Source organism: Montipora capricornis, chromosome 4 (genome assembly GCF_036669925.1).
Source record: "Montipora capricornis isolate CH-2021 chromosome 4, ASM3666992v2, whole genome shotgun sequence".
NCBI lineage: Eukaryota > Metazoa > Cnidaria > Anthozoa > Scleractinia > Acroporidae > Montipora > Montipora capricornis.
In genome coordinates this window covers 11,300,815-11,314,445 of record NC_090886.1, presented here as the reverse complement: position 1 = coordinate 11,314,445, position 13,631 = coordinate 11,300,815, and the positions used below count along the sequence as shown (strand labels likewise).

The window sequence follows — 13,631 nt, the reverse complement described above, 5'->3', positions numbered from 1 at the left end:
AACCCAAGAATTATGGAATTGCATTTGTTGTAGTAATTTGTGCCCTGGAAAGCTGTGGACAAGTCGTTTTGTTTTGGCTTCTTATTTGCACTGACAGGTATGGGGGAACGTACAAGCTTGGAAATCTTGTCAAAGCAGTTGCAGGAAGTTTTCACACGACAAAGCAGCTCAAGATGGCAAGTAAAACAGTCTTTCTTCTCTTAAACTAAAGACAAAAAAGTCAAAAATAAAACTGAGAATTGTTAAGACAAATGGCACAAACTGGTATACGGTGAAACACCGCCTTACAGCCACCTCGGTAATACGGTCACCTCGTTATTGCGCCGAGCCACTTTTTTTTTTGGCCCGTTAAAACGGCTATACATTCTCTTATAGAAACCCTCGTTAATGCGGTCACCCGTTAATACGGCCAACGGCCACAATTTTAAACAGTAGAATCCTCTTTAATTTCACACACCCTTCCCCCCACCCCCACTGTATACCAGTTTGTGCCACTCATCCTAAATTTAGAAAACCAAAACGCCTGTGACATGACAATTTCATTGACCTTTATAGTTTACCACGGTAATCGAACAGCCAAGTTACTTTACTGACAAAGTACTGTCAGCAACACTCCTCCCTGTTTTCATTACAAACATGATCTTGATACTACTGTAACGACCAGTAAGGCAAATTGCGAAGGGATTAAGTCATTGTGCTTTCATCAAAGACACGATTAATACTTTAGTCTATCGGTTACGTGATTACGGCGGCATCCGTTTTTAGAAGCATAGTGAACTGGGCTGTTCTTGTTTTGATTTTAAGCTCAGAACGTACAGTATACTTAATAATTTTAAGTGATTTACCTACTGAGCGAAGTTTCAAGTATTTTATACAATTACTGTACGTTCATTCCTGTTGTTTATTAAATAGAAAAGTTGTTCTGGAAGTGCAAATGCGACATTTGTCATTGCGGCATGTTATGTCATGAATTTTACCTTACCCCGGTAATAAGGCCGCCCCGTTAATACGGCCAATATTTTTAGACCCGGTGATGACTGTATGAACGGGCTTCCACTGTATAAGAATAGCAAGAATCCCCATGATTAAAAGAGAGGAAACATGTGTTATACCAAACTTATCTTGAGCTAGAAGCTTGCAAGAATGAAGAACCTCAGGAATTCAAACGAAACGTCGGTACCATGTTTCAAATCCCAACTGGCGGGAGATAACCATTCGGCTATTTACAATACGAGGCAACGTTAAATTGAAAGTTGACGAACTATGCAAAAAGGTTCGTCGGAAAGCCATTTTGTTTTGTTGTGACAAAATTCTGTTACGCGTTAAACAGAACGGGAGAACGCGAGCTCCCGTAAATTACCGGGAAAGAGAACGGGATGCAAATTAACAGGAGATTCGAGAAACATCCAAAAAGTTATCGGGCCCTTACCGGGACTTTAATTCCGGGCCCTTTTCGAGTACACAATCCCCCCCTGTGTCTTGAGAACGGCGTGGTTTATAGTGGTCACAGTCCACAATCATTCCGCTTTTTGTCATGATCTTGAGACAAGAGCCCATGAGTAGGAGCTCCAGTCCCTCGGAAAACGTGCTCGCAGGCGAAAGCTAGAGATAGGACGCAGCTCTTTACAACGTCTAATTTCATTGGATTCCTTTAATTAGGATGCAGCTCTATTGTTTTTAGAGTTAAGGTCCATTGTTTCTTTTCTATCGTTCTTTGTGTCCATTGTTTTCTGAACCAATCCCGGGAGCCGTTGTAATAGCTGCGTACTGACCCTTGCGCTATATCCTTGAGTCCACCTTAGCGCGTATCTTTCTATTTTTAGCACTAACCCTTAATTCAGAAGGACACTCACATTTACATCAATTGACATCGATTTGCACAATTTGCATACATTGTTTTTGCTGCTTTTGTCTTCGTTTAGACAATCACTTTATTTTCTGATTGGCCATTTAAAACAGCGCGTGCAGAGCCGAAGAACTCATGGTGTTTTAAAAATTGAAAGATACACGCAAAGGTTTACTCATAGGGCTTGTGTGGGAGAGGCAATCTCCTGCTCATGGGTTCCTGCTTGAGAACATTACAGACCAGCTTATGAAAAGAAAAATCCGTGTTATTACAAGAAAGCGAGTTTTGAACTATCTCCAAGTAAGTGTAGCAGATAGTGGATGTCAACGGAGGGAAACGAAATAAAGAGGCGTATTTATTACTGGCGACTCGAAGTTAACGGCCTGTATCTCCCATAATGCACTTGCGAAAATGGCGCGTTTCGAAAACTTTGGTACTTTCAGAATAGCAGGGCTGCTGTCACTTAAACCTACAATTTTGGATCAAACTCTCGGGGAAAATTCCGGGTTAAACATAATTTGACATGCACTCACAAGAAGCGTATATTCCCCCTTTCCACCATAGTGATGTTGATAATGTGGTGCTTAATGCTATCGGGTAAGGGCAGGGGAGAATAGGGGAGAATTTATTCTTTTATCACACACACAACTTTAGGAATTAGCATTTAAGGACGTTCGCGCCCAAAATGTTCCCACTTACAGATTTTTTTAAACTTGCCACGCAGAAAGGTAATGATCTACTTTTGCCAAAAAGACAAAAAAAGGGGGGCTCACCGTGCTCGTTTTCGAGATCATGAGGTGCACTTTTAGAAGACTGCGTTATTTTAAGACGATCTTAGCTTACAACTGTCAGCAATAGAAAAGGTACATTAGTGAAATTTAGATCAGGTAAACGTACTCAATTCAACCTAGCTAATATAAATAAGTTAACCTTTGCAGCTGATATCTTTTTCTGAGGTGAAATAGACCTTGAAAAACGATACATATTAGTCTAAGAAAGAAAACTTCGGTCGCACGAGAGCATAAAAGGCGAAATATTTGTAACTTCTCACGCACAGATTTTTTTTATTTTTTGTTAAAATGGAGAAAATAGGAAAAGGAAGTAATCTCCGGAAAGAAAAATAGGGGTCACTGAGCATTCAAGAGAGTAAAATCGCTGCAAAGTTCTCAAAGCGATGGTATATTCGCACTGTCACGTCATTGCGTGACATTTCCGAGAAGACCTGGGTCCACAGCTATCCCATGATGCCACATGCTTTGACGTTGTGTTTACCTTCGTGGTCTGCGATGCATGACGTGTGCGTGACATGCGCGAAAAAATGCGCAGTAGCAATGGGCGCGAACGTCTATAATTGTGGTGTGCCACATTTTTCCCACGAATTTTGTTCAAGATTGTAGCTTAATGGTCTAGCTTCGAATCTCTGGAGCATCCGATGTGCTTACGAATCGCAGGCTCTTGTCCGTGTTTGACTGTTAGAAGTACTTGGATTTTTCCGAGTTTTTTCGAGTCACGATTGACCAAAAAAAAAAAATATTATTCTATCTTCAGGTTAAGGACACATTTAAGGCCTTACCCTCTGGTGAACTGGCCCTCAGGGCACAAAAACAGACCCTGGAAAAGATACGCCGCAATATCGCGGGCAAAGCGAAGCTTCTGACGACAAAGGAAAAATTCATGGTTCATTGGTTGCAGGAGTATTTAAGGAGTTTTGAATAACGGGGAGAGGCTAAAGAAGGACCTCTAATGAGTTGTTTCTGTCGATAGGATTCCTGTTACTGGAGGCACAAAAGGATGGTAGCCCATTCCTGTTTTAAGCAGAGCTCGCTTTCACAACTGATGGCTAGTGCTTTTGCTGTCCAGTTCTTCCGTCGCGAAGAAAGCAGCATGATTGCTGTAAAAAGTGGATTTCAGCGGATCAGGGCGTCTCTTCAGGGAAAGATCTTTTCAAGTTTGGATTTTTCCAAATAATGCCAGTGTTCGACAAAGAATAACACTGCGCGACTTTCATATCGCTTCTGTTTTAAGTCAAGCCAACCAAATCATGATCACTGTCATATCGTCGTGAAAATTGTTGGTAGTATTGTATCGAGCAACGGTTATTACCGGGATGCAGTTTTCTTCGTTAAAAGATGTTTTTAATGTTTTATTATTGACTGCTTTTATTCGATCTCTATCATTGATTCAAATCTTCGGGCATGAGTTGACTGGTTTGGAGTTAATAAAAAGCGCATCTGTTCTCCACACACACGCGCGCAAGAAAGTTTCTGATATTTATATACGCGCCATATTATGCAAGACCATTCGACTGCGTTTGTTCTTTCTTTTTACGCCAGTCGGAAAAGTTGATCTGGTTCGCTCTTGTTTATCAGCAAGCTTCGGGAACCAGGAAGGACTTATTTCTCAGTAGTCTACTTGACTTTCGGAGAGTATCCATTACTTAAGTCACCCGATCAACCATCCGTGTTTGCAACAAGTGATATTTATTCGTTTCATAGAATATTTGTCAAGATTACATGAGGTATCACCATGATGTTGTTTGACAAGATTTGACGGAGTCGTCCTCTATTGACCGGGATATTAATAAATTGATCCCAATTAGCTTTGTTCTTTCTTTTTACGCCAGTCGGAAAAGTTGATCTGGTTCGCTCTTGTTTATCAGCAAGCTTCGGGAACCAGGAAGGACTTATTTCTCAGTAGTCTACTTGACTTTCATAAACATTTTAAAATCAATTTTGAATAAGTCCCTGATCCAACGCTGTACAAGACTTATCGTCGACGGTTTTTGCAAAGGTTTTAAAACCTCAACTTCACTGATGCTCGAAGTAATGCGTGACATATTACAGTCGCGTTACCTGCGCAGTAACGTTACGCACACAATTCTTTTTTTTCAGCAAGCTTCGGGAACGAGAAAGGACTTGTTTCTCAATGGTCCGCGCCGCTTATTTCCCTTTCGTAAACGGTCGTTGCCATTTGAAACAGTCGATGCCATTTTTTAGCTCTGAATTACACTCATTAGGTCTAAGAACTCAAAAGGTTGCGGTTACTGGAAGTTGTGTCTTTGTCTTGCTGGTCATATGAGTTAGGGTTCGGGTTAGGGTTCTGTTTAGGTTGAGGGCTAAGAAGCCGAGTTCGAGTCTTGAAATTTTCGGATTCTTTTTTTCCTCCAGTTTTTCTTTTATAAATATTTTTTTTTTCCTTTTTTGTCTTAATTTTGTTAATATTTTTTCTTAGTTTGTTTCTTTTAATTTTCTTTGAAGTAAAGTGAGTAGTCGACCGTTATAAATGGCATCGATCGTTTCAAATGGCAACGACCGTTCTGAGAAATGGCAGCGACCGTTTACGAAAGGGAAATTTGCGTCCGCGCCCTTAGATTTCGCGCTGCCATGTTTTTGACGACTGTTAAGCCAGCTGACTATTGCGCATGCTTGAAGTTCTTGGAGTCTCCCTAGCACAAAGCCCATTCGCCCTTGTCACACGGCGGCCATATTGTCCCGGGAGACCCAAAAAGCTTTGTTTTACCACGCCAAGCCTCGCAGTGGAAACCATAGGGGTGAGGCTTGGCGTTGTAAAACAAAGCTTTTTTGGTCTCCCGAGACAATATGGTCGCCGTGTGACAAGGGCGAATGGTGCGCAGTCAAAATTAAACAGTATGAGAGTAACTAAAACTCAGCTTACATACGATCGCAGAGGTGGGAGACGCGACTTCAGCGCGGCGTAGCGTAATGTAATAGGGGCTTGAAGATCTACAGCGGCGACGACAATGACAACGTCACCTCAAACTTGTATAACTTTGAACTGTCCGTGAGTCTTTTGCGATTATTCGATCTCGTTCACGTCGTACGCTGATGGCGAAGTATCCTAAAAATACAAACTGTAACAAGCGGTTTCAGAGTAATACAGTTTGGAACGAAAGTGCTCACGTTGTGGTGATTTCACGTCGTAATATGTGCTAAAAGGAATGCCGCAAGCGCAGCACGATTATCTCCCTTATTTAGACTAATAATATTATTATTTTGTGGTGGTCGTTTCTTGAACTCCGTGGTATCTTCAGTAAACAGACAGGCACGTTTTTCACCTTTGTACACGCCGTGCTCTTTTAAGTGAGCTTCGGTATGCAAGACATCAAAGTGAAAACTGACACTAATCAAGACGAAAGATTGCGAAATTAATGACTATTATACATACGTAAACGACTTAACGAAACGTGACGAAAAGGTTATCTTTACGTGGAAAACAGGGTTTGGTTGTTGTGGAATTAAACCTATTCTTTTTATCGATTGTTATCTACGCAAGGATTCAAGGAATATAAATTTTAAAGATAGTGTAAGAACACTCGTACACTGTTATTACAAACCATAGTTTAATGCGCTAGATTTTTAGGGCCAGTTATTTAAATAAAGTCTAACTTAGGCCGCGGCTTAAGACAATCAGTGGACCTCCAAATCTGTTTATAAGCGCTATATTTTAAGTAGATAAATTGCTGTCTAGTCTGGAATGCAAACCTTCTTGTTACCATCAGCAGCAGGCAATATTTAGATATGATTGTTGGCAATATTGAAAATGGCTTAGAACGCGGTTTTGTTAAACATTGTCTAAACTATGTTTTAATAATCGACCCTTAAGAGTTTCCTACAGCTCAGTGGTTAGCATTCGCACTAGTAATCGGGTTTACTCTTTGAAGCATTGGCATTTTCCGAGTATCTTAATTAAAGTCAAAAACGAATATAGTGCATATCTTGTTTAATTTTTAAATTTACCGGGGTTAAGGCTTTTCGCCTCCTTTATTTCAATTGGGAATTTAGTTAGTAGAAAAAAAGTTTCATACACTAAAGACGTAGATGCTTGAGGAAGGTGCGTGCGGATATTAACCTGTCATGTAAGCGCGGTTTCATTACACTTGTATTACTGTTTAAGTTTCTTATCAGAGCCTGATTCAGACAACGGAGAGTATCCATTACTTAAGTCACCCGATCAACCATCCGTGTTTGCAACAAGTGATATTTATTCGTTTCATAGAATATTTGTCAAGATTACATGAGGTATCACCATAATGGTGTTTGACAAGATTTGACGGAGTCGTCCTCTGTTGACCGGGATATTAATAAATTGATCCCAATTAGCTTTGTTCCGTTTGTACGACAAAACTTTATTAACAACATGCAAGAGTTAATTTCTCAAAAAACGATCTTTTTCCTCGATAGACCCGCTCGATCGTCGTTCGTTAGCGCGTTGAAAGTTGCTAAATTATTGACATAATTAAGAAGTTGAACACGAAAATTAAATACTTGTCTTGCTGATATGCACAGAAGCAAAATCTACGTGCTACTAGATACCTTTCGCAAAGTCCTTGACCTCAAGACGAAGCCATGTTTTATGTTTTCGGTCGAAGCTCCGTGTCTTATCAACAGCTCCGCGCATTCAAAATTTCCCGTCTCAACTGCCACGTCCAAAGGCGAGGACCCTTCCGAATTTCGCACATTTACGGTGGTGGCGTTCTCGAGGAGGACCTTGGCACTATCGACAAGGCCTTTCGACACGGCTTCGTGCAGAGGAAAGATCCCTTTTATGGCTAAAGAATTCAGGTCTGCTTCTCCAATCTTGATCAGCTTTAACAGTTCTGGTAGCTGTTTTCCTTTGAGGCCTGTATTGTGAAGAAGAATCTCGGGACAAGACGGCTTTCTGTTCCGCAAACGGCCGACATCTGGCAGTCTTTTGCTGAGTGCATCTGCGCTAACACTGCTCCCTGCTACTCTTGGGGACTTGTTCTTATTTTTCCGGCTTTTTTCTTGTTTTGTCGCTCTGCTTTTCTGTATTTTTTTCTGGGAAAACATGTCTTCCGGTTATACTCCGTCACAAAACTCGCACTCCCTCCGTATCCACGGCTTCGAAAAATGGGCCCTTCTTCGACCTTGTCAGCTTAAACTAGAGAACACTTTTTACCCAAAATGATTGTGCTGTCGATATCTTGCTCACCACAAGAACATATGGAAACGATATGAAAGCAGACTGACAGCACCTAAATATGTCACGACGGGTGGTTTCTCAAGGCGTAGTCAATCGGTTACAAGCTGATGTGGAGCACACACAAAAAGGCTTGTCCCGTGCAGATGCGTTCTGCTCAACCTTTTCTACGCATTCCCGAGAATGACGTAATTGTATTTATCGAGACAAATGGCCTAATTTCTTTTTAAAGACAAGCGGAAAATAAAATATTTAGTTCAAATGAGTGATTTTGCCTCGAAATTCTTCACCAACGTCTTACTGAGTGGCCCATTAACTCTATCAAGATAACAGTTCCATTTTAATTTCAATAGTCCCCCAAAGCGCTCGTTTTTTTCGTAAATACTGATGGACAGCTGAACTTTTCTTCGACTGCATTTCCTCATATCCAGATGGTAACAGTTGTCTACATATTTCTGAAATTCACTGCACGGCACTGCTTAATGTCCTATGTGAGTTGCATTCGTAGATGCAAGAAGGTTCAGATCGGGTGATATATCGTCTTGTCTCCTTTTCTGCTTCTCTTTTACTCAAGTTCTAAGTTCACAACATTGTCGTGTTTGACAAGAAACTCGGAAATTCAATCTGTACAGCGTAATGGATAATCTAATGATTATCTCACATCCCAGGTTTGACGTCAGAAGCGAGATTTCATTATTAGTATATTTTTCATATCAAACTATATGAGGCCCTCCTGTTTTGACAAACGAGGGATTTTATTATCCTTATCTGCAAATGACCACCTTTGTCAAAATGTCGTACTTAAGCTTTGAAGTTCTTTTGATTTCATTAATGCAGTAAACAGAAACATAGTCAGTCGCTGGAAAGTTTTACACTGATTAACTTGCGTGCGCTTGCCCCTTTCCAGCTCGAACCACGCGGGCTAACATTGATTGTCGATTTAAACTCTTTATGGCGAAGCTTGTCACTCCAGCCTCGCTTTCGAAGAGAGGCCAAGAGAGATACTCATCAAACTAGAGCTAATCATAGGTAAATTGGGGGAGATATAAAAAGCAATCACTTAGAAGGGAAACTGACACCATAAGCAACCCATTCTAGACCACATGAAGCCGTACTTGAAAAACTAAATATTTTAAGCAAAAGCCGATATACAAGGTAGATTTGATTTTAGTGGTGTACTATATTTCGGCTGACCAAACCAGCCTTCTTCAGGTACAATGAGAGTTTGCATTGAATTGCTTCTTTGTACATATAAATAGTAAATGGATGTTGACGTAATACTGGAAAAAATGTGATAAAACATTGCAGTTACAACGAATTTGAATTCAAATACTAAGAGTAACGGAAAAATAACGGAAATGACTCTAAATAATAAACTGAAATCTAATACGTAATTCAATGTAAACTCTCATTGTACCTCACTGTCCTGAACAAGGGTGGTTTGGTCAGCCAAAATATGGTACACCACTAAAATCAAATCTACGTTGTATCGGCTTTTGCTTAGTTTCTCAACTTGTAATTACGCCGATCACATCAAGCCACTGATCCAACGTACACCGACAGGAAGATTGTCCACGGTTGCTTGCTTCAAAACCCCGTACTTGAAAATCTTTAAAATTTGTCTTTAAATGTCTTATTATTAATTTCAAGTTACTGTCTCTGCTTCAAGCGTAATCGAATAGATGGTCCTTTGGTGACAGCGACCATTGACAAACCATTCTAGATCACGTAAAGACGTACTTGGCAATTAACCCTTACTGGTTTTCTTTACATTCTCTTAGTACTAGTAATAGCTTTCACTACATCTGCCCCCGCCTAAGATAATATGGATGGCAGCTGAGGTGTCTTGAATTAATATGTGGTGCTGCTTCTTTTTTGGGATGTCTTCATATTATGCAACATGTAGTTAGGTAGGTAAATGAAAGCGAAAGTTGCAAGGAAAGGATGGGCAAAAACAAACAGCATTTATTTTCAATTTCCATCAACGTTTATTTGATACGCAATCACTTGGAAAGCTATTTACATAATTATGCAAAATGCCTTGAAAATATGATAGCAAAACAGGAACAGGAACATTAATAAGAAGGCAACATTTCGTCGTCATCTTTTTTATCCACGCTGGTTCTTTTCACGTTTCCTGAACTCCCATAAAATAGAAACAAAACTCGCTTATTACATTCGGATCGCGGATCATTATTATCTGTGAATAACTATTGTAAATATGATCGAAGATTGTTTGAACATTTTGATACTGAGATTATGCTTTTGCTTTCTGAGGTTTCGTCTGGCAGTTTGTGGGCCGAGTCTGTCACCCGATTTGTCTGACAAATCGTCGCCTTTGTTTCTGATTGGTGCTTGAAAAAACGATTTGTGACCCAGGCAATATGATTTCTATCAGATACCATAATCTTTGATTTTCAAAGTAAAATGTTCGAAAATTACTCATCTCCAATCGCTGTGCTGAAAGGCAATTCGATAGTGACTTTCTGCCTCGTGACTCAAGTTATCCAGAACACCTCGCGGACTCGGTGAGCAATACCAATACGACATTGCGCGCCCGGTTGAGCAATATCGATACCACCTTGCGCGCTGGTTGAGCAAATCGAGATTGCTTTCCGCTATGCAACATCTACCAATTTACATATTTTCGCATTTTACGCGGGGTCTTCTAGGTTGCCGCCTCGATCGGGTTTTGGCCTCTGCTTCGAGCTAAATATAAAATATGATTGCAAACAGGCGCCAACCCCCGGATGATATTGGCCAAGCTTGGAAAGCGCTGATTACCTTTAAATACCATAACAGATATGTCGAAATATGTATAACAGATTAAAGTGACCCCAAAGAAAATTTGTAAATCTTGCGTGATGATCAAACTGATGCAAACTGTCACCAAATTTGATCAAAAATAAAGTTTCCGTACATTAAATTTTCCAGTTTACTGCAGTTTAAGCTCTCAGTGTTCCAACCAATATGGCTGTGGAGACCGTGAAAGTTCAATCCCTGTTTACGATGTGGATAGATCTGTGAAGTCATCGGTTTCATTTGAATGAGCTGATAGTTACTACAAAAAATATTTGAAGTGACGCAACCGTTGATTTTCAGAAAAAAAAAGGTTCTACTCTTTCCTCCATACCTAAAAAGAGTGTTCCACATGCTACTGTGATTTCAGACAACAATTCATATAAAATAATGATGTAGAAAATCTTGAAAAAGACAGAAAAACGCGTCTTAAAAGCCTTTCAAAAACAAGATATTTATACCGTAGGCCATTTTAAGCGGTTTCAACATTTGCTTCACTGACGCCGCCCTTGTCGAACCAAATGTGTGGAGCGTTGAAACAGGTCATCCGTTCAACTTGTAGTGAGAATATACAAAAAATATTGAAAGTGTGTTGAATTAATTAATTAGACTGAACTGATTTAAACTTGAATCAAATTTAAAATGATTTCAAATTTCATTCAACATCGATTCCGAACTTCCTTTGATCTCGAATTGAAGTGTTGAATGTTAACGCCGTTTCACTGTAAAGTTGAACATGGCGTCCATCACATAAATTGGCAGTGTTTTAATCCTGAACGTGAGAGTCAGGTTTCTTGTTCACAGGTCCTTGCAATCAAAGTGCTGTCGCGATGTTGGAACCATCAGAAAGGCCTCCGCAAAACTTGGTTTTGGCTTTCAACATTTGCCCAAAAACCGTTCACTCTTCTGTTGAGCGAAATGATGGGCAAATGTTGAAACCGTCCAGAAGAGATCCCTCCGCCATGTCGAGGAATGCAAAGAAAGAATGGTGTATTCTTTTAAAGACTATCTTCTCTCGTTACAGAAATATCAAAGTTTTTTACCCAACTTTAATGGCATCAAAAATAGTTTCCGTCATTGCCTGCTCTTGTTTCAGCAAGAAGGTAAACTACGTAATTCGCAACTGGAGTAATTTCAACGTGAGAGTCAGGTTTCTTGTTCATAGGTCCTTGCAATCACATTACACTCTAATCAGTTAATGGAGTAATTTCAAGCATGGTTGACGTGCTCGTTTTTCTGTTTACTCCCACTGAATTTGTAAAGAAGTACAAAAGGAAGAAGAGTTGCGACAGTGACGTCAGGATGTGTGTCATTCTTTGCTTTATCCGAGTGTTACTGGTGCCTAACTTGGATTTTATTACTCCACTCCTGTTGTGAGACAGCGTGGCAACCGAGACACCTTGGCAACCGGGACACCTTGATGTCAGTAGGATAATCGAGAAGGCCTTAAAGCAGAAGCCAGAAGTGTCGATCTGTGATAGAATCGGGCCCATTTTACAGTGTTATCTATTTTTAGTAAAATGCTGTTAAACAGGATTTCCAGGTGAGGATCGGATGATTCAAGTGCGCGGATGATTTCCTTCTAAAATTGTTCCAAAATTTTAAGGTAAGAAGATCCACCATAGGGAGCCGCCATAGCTAAAACTAGTTTGTAAGCGATTTGGGAATGTCAATAATGAAAGAAATAAATACGCAAATCGTATCCTGACCATGCTTTGGTTGCTAAATGAGTCTCCCAAGTATACTGTTGTTTTAAAACTAGTTTATACCACACAAGTGAATGGTCTTTTCGCGCGACCTGATTGGTTAACATGGAGGTAATTCGGTAAGTTCTCTTTTAGGGACCGTTCTTGAACTTCCCGATAACTGCTGGTCTTTTATCATGTTTTCAAGAGAACAAAAAGCAAAATGATAATGAAGTTTGTTGACCTAAAATCTGTCCGTTCTTAACACACAGAGGGAACTTCTGACACCCGAAGAAGGCCCGAAAGGTCCCGGGACTTTGGAGAAACGGGCCCCAAATTGGTCCGTTAATGATTTTCTTCTCCTGGTGTGATATATTTCGGTCGGCGAAAGTATCTTTGCGGCTCTGCGGCAAACACTCCCTTCTTTTGACCGCTAGTTCAGAGATAATAGTCAAATATCAATGATGAACTAAGCCTAGTTGAAAAAAAATCGTAAAACTCTGAGCAGAAAAGCACAAAAACAAACAAAAGGCAAACAAAGGTAAACGCACGTAGCCATTTCCAAGTGCAAGCCGGATCTTCGTGTTGTTGAACTTGCGTGAGTATATATACCTTCCCAATTAATATAATTAACGAAACTCCTTTTTTCGGGCTGAGAAAATAATGAACTGAACCAAGATTTAAGGAGACTCGAACTGACCAGTTTCAACAAACTGTACCATTTGGAAGGATTGAATCTAACCAACTTTTTCATGTAATGGCAAAGCTATGGTTCCATATGAAACACTAATACAAAGACACACTCATTTATGTGACGCAATGGGTCACCGTGGCAACAAAAGAGCCACCTACAAACGCCCTACATTTTGTCTTTAAACGCTTATATCTTAAAAAAAATCAGTGATAACCCAATGTTTGTTTCTGGAGAGCAATTAACACGCCTATATAACCTATGCAAAGTTTAAAAAATTATCTAGAGCAGATTCAGAGTCACCTTAAGATTCTGTTTACTCGTTAAAAAATCATTGCTGTTTCATTTGGTACCATAACAGTGACGTTTTGTTAAATAGTATTGTAGAGTTCATTCTTCTAATAAGACATTACCTCCAAATTGTTGAAACTTGTGTGAGCCACCTTAAAATGACCAGCGTCAAAAGATGAGCTGAATCTAATCTGAAAACTGGCTTTCTATCTCCATGTTTGGCCCAATTTGCTCTAGCAAAAGAGCAAATGCTCGCGCCGCCAGAACGCATATATTGGTGTTATCTACTAACTCTAGATTTGATGTCACGAAACGAAGAAGCGGTAGCCACGTTGGTAAACCAAACTAATCCACCAGA

At 40.0% G+C, this 13,631-nt stretch overlaps 2 protein-coding genes across 2 annotated transcripts in view; one reads left to right on the top strand and one right to left on the bottom strand.

The window, feature by feature from the left end:
- Positions 1-3,942, top strand: part of LOC138046103 (glutamyl aminopeptidase-like) — a 30,298-nt gene extending 26,356 nt beyond the window's left edge. Inside the window, exons 10-11 of the mRNA XM_068892782.1 lie at positions 98-176; positions 3,395-3,942. Of these exons, the coding sequence (XP_068748883.1) occupies positions 98-176; positions 3,395-3,562 (247 nt within the window). The 3' untranslated portion in view covers positions 3,563-3,942. The remainder of the gene's footprint in view (positions 1-97; positions 177-3,394) is intronic.
- A 3,219-nt stretch (positions 3,943-7,161) lies between these two features.
- LOC138046102 (ankyrin repeat and SOCS box protein 13-like) lies at positions 7,162-7,677 on the bottom strand. The gene has a single exon (XM_068892781.1). It carries the CDS (start codon positions 7,675-7,677, stop codon positions 7,162-7,164), a length of 516 nt encoding a protein of 171 aa, XP_068748882.1.
- Between the last annotated feature and the right edge of the window lie 5,954 nt (positions 7,678-13,631).